This window comes from Chiloscyllium plagiosum, chromosome 37 (genome assembly GCF_004010195.1).
Source record: "Chiloscyllium plagiosum isolate BGI_BamShark_2017 chromosome 37, ASM401019v2, whole genome shotgun sequence".
In the NCBI taxonomy this organism is placed as follows: Eukaryota; Metazoa; Chordata; class Chondrichthyes; order Orectolobiformes; family Hemiscylliidae; genus Chiloscyllium; species Chiloscyllium plagiosum.
In genome coordinates, this window is record NC_057746.1 from 9288022 (window position 1) to 9300217 (window position 12196).

The window sequence follows — 12196 nt, forward strand, 5'->3', positions numbered from 1 at the left end:
AATAGACAAAGTCTTTTCCCAGAGGTGGGGGAGTCCAGAACTAGAGGGCATAGGTTTAGGGTGAGGGTGGGAAAGATATAAAAGAGACCTAAGGGACAACGTTTTCACACAGAGGGTGGTACATGTATGGAATGAGCTGCCAGAGGAAGTGGTGGAGGCTGGTACAATTGCAACAGTTAAAAGGCATTTGGATGGGTATATGAATAGGAAGGGTTTGGAGGGATATGGGTCCAGTGCTGGCAGGTGGGACGAGATTGGGTTGGGATATCTGGTCGGCATGAAGGGGTAGGACTGAAGGGTCTGTTTCCATGCTGTACATCTCTATGACTTTATGACTCTAAGAGATGTACAGTCTCTGTCTTGCTTGGATAGAATTAAATTTCAATGTTTGTTTCTTTGACATACTATTGTACAGATCCAAACTACATTTGTGACCACGTGTGAAATATATATATATATATATAGAGAGAGAGAAAGATAAAAATATTTTTATGAATAAAGCATATTTTTGAAATTTAAAAACGAAACAAATCTTAGGTACAAAAGTGAGAAATAAAGAAAATAAACATCTAAAAGTTCTACATTATTGTTCTTTATCGTATAAATTAAGGGAATTAAAATTAAAAGATAAATGTTACAGTCCCTCTCTCGCATGGACTCGCTCCACGCTGATCGCCATCTGTGACATTGACCCTCAGCTATTCCAATGTTGTCACCGCTGGTTTCTCCGCAATTTAAGTTTAAAAATAAAACTAAAAAAAAAGTAAACATAAAGAGAAGAACGAGAAAAGGGAGAAGTAGACGTAAGGGCCGAGCCCCTGGGCTGAGGTAATGAGGGGAGGTCCTGGGATTAGAACTGTTCCATGCATGGCCATTGCAGATGTAAACACCTTGGGACAAACTTGCTCCCATTTTTTTAAAAAAAAACCTCCCAGAGAGGGAAATTCCACTCTTCACTTATGCCTGTCCAGGGACCAGACCAGTCTGTGTCTGATTTCTCTCTCTCTCACACACACACACAGTGGGGAACAGAAACCTAACAGCTGAGAGAAGCCAGATCGCCGTGTGTGGTGCAAAGCAAACTGGAAGAAACGAAACTGAATGTGGAGCAGAGACTGACAGACAGAACTGCACCTGAGATGGCCGCCAGTAAACCGATCTCAACAGCCAGCAAGGATTTAACCTGCTTCCTCTGCCTGTCTCTGTTTGTGGAGCCGGTGAGGCTGGACTGTTATCACAACTTCTGTAAATCCTGCCTCGAGAAGAGTTGGGGGCATCGCCGCCAGGTGGTATCCTGCCCACAATGCCGAGTGGTTCTCTCCAGGAGAGCTTACACCAGGAACGGGGCGCTGGCCAGTCTCTGCCAGTCAGCTCGACAACTGAACCAGGAGCTGGGCGAGGAACAAGGGGAGAAGGTGAACCAGGGCAGGGAGAGGGACCAATCCCTCTGCCAGGAACATGGCCAGAAGCTGGTGCTGTTCTGTGAGGACGATGAGATTCTGGCCTGTGTCAATTGTGTAGAGTCTCCCCTCCATTCAGATCACAGGTTCCTGGCCTTGGACAGGACTGTTCAAAAGCACAGGGTAAGGGACAGAGTGAACTAACCTGGTCTCATTGTTTATTGGACTGGAAAAGACAGTGTGGGTAAAGACAAATGATTTCCATGAGTTGGGGGTTCTCGAATTAGGGGGCATAGACTGAGATTTAGGGCCGGGGAGATGTTAGAAAGGACTTCTGCACACAGAGGGTGGTTTAAGTTTGGAACTCTGTTCCTGGTGGCTCAGTGGTTGGCACTGCTGCCTCACAGCACCAGAGACCCAGATTCCATTCTCGCCTTGCGTATCTGGGTGGAGTTTGCCCGTTCTGTGGGGGTTTCCATCAGGCGCTTCGGTTCGCTCCCACAGTCCAAAAATATGCAGGTGAAGTGAATTGGCCGTACTAAATTGCCCATAGTGTGCAGGGATGTGCAGGCTAAGTGGATTAGCCACGGGTATTGCGGGGATAGGGTGAGATGCTCTTTGGAGCGCATGTGCAGACTCGATGGGCTAAATGGACTCTATCCTCATTGCCCTGTAACAATGTGTTACAAATGGCAGTTGTTAATTTTAATTCTGAGATAGGCATTTTTTTTTTATTAAGCAAAAGGAACTGTGGGATATGGGCCAAAGGCAGGTCTATGGAGTTAGGCCAAAGATCAGGCATGATTTCATTGAATGGTGGAACAGGCTTGAGGGACTGAATAGCCTACTCCTGTTCATAATTAAATTCATAATTATTAAATTTCAAAGAAGCCCTTGTGACATAGTTATAGTGTCCCCACCTTTGTGACAGGAAGCACAGATTGACAGTGTGTTAACATCTCCGAACAGGTTGATGAGAAAAAATATCTCTGTTTGAAATAAATGAATGGATTTCTTTCAGCCTTGCTCATTTTTAATCTGATAGTAATATTTGATAGTCAGCACTCTGAGGGAATTAGTTTATTGTGTCACAGTGATGAAATCTAATGTGTTACAGCCGATATTTAAATTCACATTACCTTGATGCAACTTCACGTTAGAGCGTGCTTCAATATAGACTGGGTTCATCGCTGCAGGTTGGGGAACCAACTGTGTTTGACCATAAGACCATAAGAAATAGGAACATGAGTAGGCCATTTGGCCCCTTGACCCTGCTCCACCATGGGATAGAATCACAGCTGGTCTGACACTCCTCACTCTTGCCCTTTTTCTATCACTCATGATTCCTCTACTGATCAAGTATCTCCCTCAGTTTTAAATATACACAACAACTCTGTTCCACAGCTCTCTGTGGCAAGGAGTTCCAAAGACTCTCAACCCTCTGAGAGAAGAGATTCCTCTTTATCTCAGACTGAAATTGGCACCCCTTAGTTCTGAGACTATGCCCTCTGGTGCTAGACTCTCCCAGGAGGAGAAATATCCTCTCAGCATTTACCCTGTCAAGCCCCTTGTGCCCCTATACATTTCAATGAGGTCATCTCTCATTCTTCTAATCACCAGTGAGTTGATTCCCAACCTACTTAGCCTTTGCTCAAAAGACAATCCCTCCATGGGAATCATCCTAGTGAATCTTCTTTGAACTGCCTCCAATGAAATAATGTCCTTCCTGAAATAAGGGGAGATATGCTAGAGGTCACAGTCCTGAGGGCGGTGCTGAAAAAGTACAGCAGGTCAGGCAGCATCTGAGGAGCAGGAGCTTTGACATTTCAGGCATAAGCCCTTCATTAGGAATGAGGCTTGTGGGCTGGGGGAGCTGAGAGATAAATGGGAGGGGTGGTGGAGCTGTATCTACCTATTGCATTCTCAGCCATCTTCCCCCCAGCCCTAGCCCCACCCCTCCATCCAATTTATCTCCCAGCCCCCCCCCCCCCCCTCTCCAGCCCCACAAGCCTCATTCTTGATGAAGGGCTATGCCCGAAACATCAATTCTCCTGCTCATCGGATGCTGCCTGACCTGCTGTGCTTTTCCAGCACCACACTCTTGACTCTGAAATAAATGGAACAAAACTGCTCACAGTCGTCCAGGTGTGGACTTACCTGCACCTTGTACAGTTGCAGCAAGACTTCCTAACCTGATGTTTCAACCCCTTTGAAATAAGGGCCAATATTCCATTCGACTTGCTGATTTTTGCTGCACATGAATATTCGCTTCCTTTGTTTTGCACACAAGTTTGTGTTGCAGTTGTCTCCATTTAAACAGTACACTGTTATTTTGTTCCTCCTTCCAAAATGATATTCCAGATGTAGACCCAATTTACTCAGGCTTTGAAAGGTTACCCTTTTAATCCCAGGGACAAGTTTGGAGAATCTTTAATGTACTGTCTCCAATAGGAAATGTTTGATTTGGTTTGGAGATTAAAACTGCACAGAATATTCATGCTGTGGTGAACCAAAGCCCTGTACAATTATAGCACGCTCCCTTTATTCTTGGACATGGTATCGCAATCCACTTGCAGTAAAGGCCCATATGCCATGATTTTCTAATTGCTCTGAGCTTTCTGCACTCCTTGTATCCCCCTCTCTGAGACCAATTAGAACCAAAACCTTACCCATGAGTTGCTTCACCACAATCCAATCATTTTAAAATCTTGTAATGATCTGGGGATATCCACTTGAACCCTGTCAATCTTGATGCAATATCTTAAAATGCATGAGATAGTACACCTTGGAATTGTTTGGAGAAAATGAGGACTGCAGATGCTGGAGATCAGAGCTGAAAAAATGTGTTGCTGGTAAAGCGCAGCAGGTCAGGCAGCATCCAAGGAGCAGGAGAATCGACGTTTCGGGCATAAGCCCTTCATCAGGAAGGGCTTGGAATGATTAGTCATCTTCCAAACTCTACCAGAATCTGGCTATGTATCGTAAATATGATCTGTTTTTGTAAATGATATTCAAGACTCCAAACAGAAGGTCCAAGCCTTCATCCCGATGCATTTTTCCAGCTCACAAAATATTTTCTTTTCTTTCTGGTAGGAAGCAATAATGCTAAGGCCATACTTTATTTTCTTTTTGGTATCAACATAATGTGTCGTCTTATCCATTTCATTCTTCCATTGGATATATGGTGCAGACTGCAATAACATTGGAGTGTAATTTTCCATCTTCCTAATATCCAACTTTTGGCTTTAGCTCACCCCTACATACTGATTTGATTTGATTTATTGTAGTCACATGCACCTAAGTACAGTAAAGAGTTTTGTTTTCGGAGCACTACAGGCATATCATAGCAATCAAGGACATATAGATCAATGCGTGATTAGATAGAGTGTGGCCTACAAGGTTTGACAGAGCAGGAATACAAGGTACTGTGGTACATCCAGAAAAAAAGCAATCAGTAAAGGATAAAACCAGAGACAGTCCTTGCTCATTTTGAAGTTTATTTATAGTGTTACATATTACAACTTTACACTACAGCTACAGATTTAGACTGTACCTAATTAAGTGAGTTTCTAATGAATCCCCAGTTAATATTGAAAACAAAGGTACAATCAAACACAATTAACACTGTCTACCCAGCAAATTCATTCATATAACTTTATGGACCAAAAAGCTGTTGTTAGTTTCAAGCCTCATCTAGTCTGGTTGAATTTCTTTTTTGTTTTGCCGTTTTTAAAACAAAACATTAGTGCCACATGACACCTTCCCTGAACATGTCCTCACAGTTTCTAATATAATGTACGAGAGTAAATCACTGCATGATTTGCTTCAATATTTAGGACCAGTTGAGATCATGCTTGAATTCCATGAAGGCGAGAGAAAAAACAGAAAGAGACTTAAAGCAGCAGCAGGAGAGGGAGATTTCAGAATTGGATGTGAGTATTCCTTCTGCTCCCTATAATTACAGTAACCATTCAACAATTCACTGTTTAAACAATCTTTCTCACTACCATAGGAACTCACATCATCCCTGGAGCAAGACATATCTGCACAATTTGCCAAAATCCATCAATATCTTGAAGACAAAGAGAGGCACTTAATGAAAGAACTGAGGAGACTGAAGGAGGAAGATCTGCAACCAATACAGGGGCATCTGAAACTAATTGAGGAGAAATTAACCTCTCTTGAGGCAGACATAGTGAAGCTTGGTGTACACATTGAGCAGCAAGACAGTATCTCTTTTCTCAAGGTGACTTTTTATAACCTCATATTCAAACAGTTGGTATAATTGTAAATAGTACTTTATATTTAGGATACAACTCCCAATGCAGTAATTATGACCACAGCAGACAAGGCCACAGTGTGGTCTTTGAACAGTGAATTTTTGGAGTTTGTTGAGCACTCTTTTAGTTTTAATGAAAAAACAACAAATCAGAAGCTAAGCTATAGCTTGAAGCAAGATCAAAGTTTCATTTGTTACACAACTGTTTTTTTCTGAAAGTTACTCAATAAATTACGATAAATTTATTAGATGGTAATAATTCTGCTCTCCCTGCTATAGGAAGAATGTTGTGAAACTTGAAAGGGTTTGGAAAAGAGTTACAAGGAGGTTGCCAGGGTTGGAGGGTTTGAGCTCTAGGGACAGGCTGAATTGACTAGGGCTGTTTTCCCTGGAGCGTCAGAGGCTGAGGGGTGACCTTATAAAGGTTTATAAAATCATGAGGGGCATGGATAGGGTAAATAGACAAGGTCTTTCCCCTGGGGTGGGTGAGTCCAGAACTAGTGAGCATAGGTTTAGGGTGAGAGGGGAAAGATATAAAAGGAACCTAAGAGGCAACGTTTTCAGACAGAGGGTGATGTGTGTGTGGAATGAGCTGCCAGAGGAAGTGTGGGAGGCTAGTACAAATGCAACATTTAAAAGGCATCTGGATGGGTATATGAATAGGGAGGGTTTGGAGGGATATGGGCCAAGTGCTGGCAAAAGGGACGACATTAACTCAGGCTGTCTGGTCATCATGGACGAGTTGGACCAAAGATGAGGAATCAGCAGCTACAATTGGCTTCTATTGTTGAGTAGTCGGATGGACACTTTGTTATTGTGGTAACCTCCCCAATCCCTCAGGTGTTGAAGGGTCTGTGGTTCAGCCTTCAGCTCATAAACTCTGAGCCAAAGCCAATCAGGGGACCTGACTGAGGCCTGCAAAATCATGATGGGGCAGAGACAGGGTAGATAGAAATAAGCTTTTTCCCAGGGTGAAGGATTCGATACCGAAAGGTCACATGTTCAAGGTGAGAGGTGAAAGGTTTAAGGGGGAATATACGTGGCAAGTACTTTACACAGAGAGTGATAGATGCCTGGAATGCATTGCTAGCTGAGGTAATAGAGGCAGGCACATTTGATTCATCTAAGGTGCATCTGGACAGATGCATGAGTAGGTGGGGAGCAGAGGGATGCAGATGCTTAGGAATTGGCAATAGGTTGAGACAGTGGATTTTGATCGGCTCAGGCTTGGAGGGCCTGGGCTATAAATTTTCTTTGTTCTTTGTTCTCTTATTGCAGGCATTTGCTGCAGATGTGCTTATCCTGGGTCACACTGACATCCAGGAGGTCCCACATCCTGCAATCACATCACCCTAACACTACCTGCATAGATTTCTGGAATGCATCTAGTAGGAAGGGTCTCAGATGAGAAGTCCAGAAATTCCTGGGTAATTAAGCAGGTAACCTTAATAGGGAGTAGGGATTTAGACCAAGATCTGACGACTGGAGCCGTTTGTGCATTGGGCTGTAGTCACTGAGGAATAAGACAATGATGTGAGAAATGATGAGGTCAGTCCTTGGTTTCGGGTCTTAACCTTTAGGAAAGACTGTAGAGACTTGTCTATATCGCTTTGGAAAGAAGAGAGGTGTTGGTTTTGCTGACAGTGTAACTGGTGAGACATCAGCTCAGTCTCCCTACATACACCTATCACAGTAGGGCAGCACAGTAGCCTGGTGGTTAGCACTGCTGTGTCTCATAGCACCAGTGACCCTCGTTTGATTCCAGCCTTGGTTAATTGTCTTTGTGGAGTTTGCAAATTCTCCCCGTGTTTGCGTGGGTTGCCACCAGGTGCTCCGGTTTCCTCCCACAGTCCAAAGATGTGCAGGTCAGGTGGATTAGCCATGGTAAATTACCCATAGCATCCAGGGATGTGCAGGCTAGGTGGGTTAGTCATGGGAAATGCAGGGTTTCAGGGCTAGGGTAGGGGAATGAGTCTGGAGGGGATGCTCTTCGGAGGGTTGATGTGGATGAAATGGGCCGAATGGCCTGCTCCCACACTGTAGAGATTCTGTGATTCCAATTTGAACTCAAGATGAACAGGAACGGAGTAGTATTTATGAGGTTGACTGAATCAATATCATCTGTATTACATAATTAACCAATGCCAACATTAACTGGTGTGTGTGTGTGTGTGTGTGTGTGTATGTGTGTGTGTGTGTGTGTGTGTGTGAGAGAGAGAGAGAGAGAGAGAGAGAGAGAGAGAACGGTTTTATTGAGGCATGAGGTTGAACAGGATAGAGAATGCAAGTCAAAATTAAACTTCAATTGTGAAATAGAAGGCAATCTAGATATGGTATTGACATCAAGAGTATTAACTAATTCGGAGATGCCAGTGTTGGACTGGGCTGGACAAAGTTAAAAATCATTCCTGAAGAAGGGCTCATGCCCGAAACGTCGATTCTCCTGCTCCTTGGATGCTGCCTGACCTGCTGCGCTTTTCCAGCAACACATTTTCAGCTCTGATCTCCAGCATCTGCTGTCCTCACTCTCTCAAAGTTAAAAATCACACAACACCAGGTTATAGTCCAACAGGTTTAATTGGAAATACTAGCTTTCAAAGCTGGTGCTACCAATTAAACCTGTTGGACTATAACTTGGTGCTGTGTGATTTTTAAATTATCTAATTCAACAGCAAAGAAGAAATGGAATGAGCTAATGGATAGCATTAGGACAGGAACTGACCAAATGATGCAATGTGGGGAAATGTGTGTTGGTCTGACTAGATGGAAGAATGGCTTCTCTCCCCTACTAACATTCTCATGATCTAAATATCTCCCACAGGCTCCAGTACTGAGGTTGGCCCATTAAGGGCTTCGCTATCAGCCCCTTAGCTTCTCTTTCCCCCTTCTTGTTTGTTCTGGGAGCAGTGACATGTTTGAGTCTCACTTAATGATACCCACTTAAAGATGAAGCAATCGGAGAGTATTTAATTCTGTGCGAATCACAGTGGGTGAACGCGATTCATGTCTGATGTGTACACTATCCCGCAGCTACCTGGGTGAGTAGGATCTGGAACACAAGATGCTACCGCTTTTTAAGGGGTCGCTGAGGCTGAGGATGTGGTTTGATTTCTCCCAGCTTAGTGCTGCTCTGAAGTTCTCAGGGAATAAAGGTCAAAAATAGAGAAAATTACGACCCAAACCAAAACGAATGAATCAGCAGTGGAGCAAAACCCTGAAATCTTGTCGGATATATTTGAGGGGTAAGGGGTGGAGTGAGGAAGCAGGAACTGGACTGGTGTCACATCACTGGAATCGTGAGTGAAAATGCTACCAACACAGTTTCATGTTTCACTAAACCGACTGATTATTTGAGTGTGTTAAAATGTAAAACCAAAACAGCATTGTGTACTGATTAAACCATTTCTGATGTTTCATTGTCCTGCAGGAACTGAAAGGTGTAAGAGAAAGGTGAGTGTCTCATTTACACGCATCAATATTTTTAAACTGCGATCAAGCTGTTGCTATGTGATAAAATCAATCTGATTAAACAGATACCTGAACAAAGAGAAGGAAGAGGATGGAGAGGACGAATGGGAAGATGAAGATGAAGATGAAGAAATACTGATGTTTCCAAGAAAGAATTACAGAAGATATCAAGGCCCGTTTCTCTACACAGTGTGGAAGGAAATGAAACAGATCATCTCTCCATGTAAGCGACCCCACAGCTTTGTGTCCACACTCTGGGGATTTTTCTGCTCTCTTCTATCCCCTCCCTCTCCTGAAAGTGCTGCCTGTAGTGAGTACGGTTTGGTGGGGTAGCCCGAGTTCTCACTTGGGCGGGTGGGGTGGGGGGGGGTGGTTTCTTCATGTGGGACCATAGAGTGAGCAATTCAAACACGACAGTATCAGAACATTGTGTTTAATATCCAGCCACTCCACTGGGACTCAGGATCGGGGTCCTGTATTCACTGATATGTTTGCAGGCTGTCATAGTAACTAGAAGAAGGGGAACTAGATTCAAAGTGTTAACTTTGCTTCTCTTTGCACAGAAGCTGTGAAGCTGGCTGCATTTCTCCAGCGGTCTCTGTATTACCTGTCCACCCACTGCTTAGACTGGACTCTAGGGATATAGATACCTGCACATCTAGAACATAGAATAGCACAGTACAGGCCCTTTGGCCCTCTGTTGTGCCGGCCTTTTATCGTACCCTAAGATCAGACTAACCTACACACCCTTCATTGTACTATCTTCCATGTGCTTAAATGTCCCTAATGTATCAACTCAACCACTACTGCTGGTAGGGCATTCCATGCACTCACCACTCTCTGAGTAAAGAACCTACCTCTAACATCTCCCCTAAACCTTCCTTCAAATACTTTAAAAATTTGCACCCATGTGATAGACCTTTCGGCCCTGGGAAAAAGTCTCTGGCTATCCACTCTATTATGCCTCTTATTATCTTGTACATCTTTATCAAGTCAACTCTCGTTCATCTTTGCTCCAATGAGAAAAGCCCTAGCTCCCTCAATCTTTCTTCATAAGACATACCCTCCAGTCTGGGCAGCATCCTGGAAATCTCCTCTGCACCCTCTCTAAAGCTTCCACATCCTTCCTATAATGAGGTGACCAGAACTGAGTATTCCAAGTGTGGCCCAACCAGGGCTCTATGGAGCTGCAGGATAACCTGCAGCTCTTAAACTCAATGCCCCTGCTAATGAAAGTGAACACGCCATATGCCTTCCTAAAAACCTGATCAACTTGGGTGGCAACTTTGAAGGATCTATGGACATGGATCCCAAGATCCCTCTGTTCCTCCACACTGCCAAGAATCCTGCCTTTAACTCCATATTCTGCATTCAAATTTGACCTTCCAAGTGAATGACTTCACACTTTTCCTGGTTGAACTCCATTTGGCACTTATCAGCCCAGCTCTGCATCCTGTCAGTGTCCCATTGCAAGCTATAAAAGCCCTCCCCACTCTCTCCACAACGCCACCAACCTTCATGTCATCGGCAAACTTATGAACCCACCCTTCCACTTCCTCATCCATTTCATTTATAAAAATTACAAAGAGCAGAGGTCCCAGAACCAATCCCTGCGGAACACCACTGGTCCCTGAGCTCCATCTGCACCTCCACCCTCTGTCTTCTATGGGCCAGCCAATTCTGTATCCAGACAGCCAAATTTCCCTGTATCCCATGCCTCCATACTTTGTGAATGAGCCTACAGTGCAGAACCTTATTAAACGCCTTATTAAAATCCATATACACCATATCCACTGTTCTACCTTCATTAATACTTTTTGTCACACCTTCAAAGAATTCAATAGGGTTTGATAGCCATGTGACTATCTCTAATCAAACTATGGTTTTCCAAGTAATCATAAATCCTCTCTCTCAGAATCTTCTCCAATACTTTGCCACCACTAATGTAAAACTGACTGGTCTGTAATTCCCAGGATAATCCCCATTCCCTTTCTTGAACAAGGGAATAACATTTGCCACCCTTCAATCATCTGGCACTACTCCAGTGGATAGTATTTCTCAGGCAGAATTTCTGAGCTGGGTGCTGAGTCCAGGTGTGAAGGCAAGAGATATTAACTGTCCACGTTCCTCTGTATAAAACATTTGACACGATTTCTATTTTCCTGCAGTTCCAGTCTCGCTGACACTGGATCCGAACACAGCTCATCATAGCCTTGTCCTGTCTGAGGATCTGACCAGCGTGTCAATCAATACGAAAAAAACATTTCTGCTTCTTGATAACCCAGAGAGATTTAATCAGCATCCATGTGTCCTGTGCTCAAAGGGATTCGCATCAGGGAAGCACTACTGGGAGGTGGAGGTTGGCAACAAGACTGACTGGGACGTTGGTGTGACCAGAGAGTCGGCAAATCGGAAGGGAAAGTTCAAACTGCAACCTCAAAAGGGATACTGGGCTGTGGGGCTTACAAATGGGGATGCATACAATGCCAGACAGTACTCAGTAATTCAGACTCCGAGTATGAAGCCCACGACCATTGGAGTTTACCTGGACTATGAGGGAGGTCTGGTGACCTTTTACAATGCTGATGATATGTCCGTTCTCTACACGCATTCTGGCACATTCACTGAGAAACTCATTCCTTTTATGTGTACTGGGTGGTACAGTGATAGAAATGCTGCTCCTCTTAAACTGCGTCATCTTAAACTATAGATTCCCAAATTGACATGTCAGAGATTGAGGGAAATGGGATTAATATTAACCTTTCTGTGACAATGTGGCATGGTGGTTTGGTGGTTAACACTGTTGCTTCATAGTGCCAGGGACCTGGGTTGGACTCTTGCCTCGGGTGACTGCATGGAGTTTGCACATTCTTCCTCCCACCATCCAAAGATGTGCAGTTTAAGTGAATGGGACATTCTAAATTGCCCATAGTGTTCAGGGATGTGTAGGTCTGGCTGGGTTACTCTTCGGAGGGTCTGTGTGGACTTGTCGGGCTGGAGGATCTGTTTCTACACTGTAGGGATCCTATAATGTTGTTCTCTCTCTGCA

The 12196-nt window shown here is 44.0% G+C and overlaps 1 protein-coding gene across 4 annotated transcripts in view; it reads left to right on the forward strand.

The window, feature by feature from the left end:
* The window catches only part of LOC122541295 (zinc-binding protein A33-like), a 27347-nt gene extending 15339 nt beyond the window's left edge, over window positions 1–12008 (forward strand). For 2 of the 4 annotated variants that reach the window (XM_043677915.1, XM_043677916.1), the window contains exons 2-7: window positions 1023–1583; window positions 5237–5332; window positions 5413–5646; window positions 9107–9129; window positions 9213–9370; window positions 11316–12008. In XM_043677915.1, coding sequence (XP_043533850.1) covers window positions 1140–1583; window positions 5237–5332; window positions 5413–5646; window positions 9107–9129; window positions 9213–9370; window positions 11316–11857 — 1497 coding nt within the window. In that variant the 5' untranslated portion in view covers window positions 1023–1139 and the 3' untranslated portion in view covers window positions 11858–12008. The remainder of the gene's footprint in view (window positions 1–1022; window positions 1584–5236; window positions 5333–5412; window positions 5647–9106; window positions 9130–9212; window positions 9371–11315) is intronic. The other 2 variants (XM_043677918.1, XM_043677917.1) reach the window with 1 other exon arrangement.
* The last annotated feature ends 188 nt before the right edge of the window (window positions 12009–12196 follow it).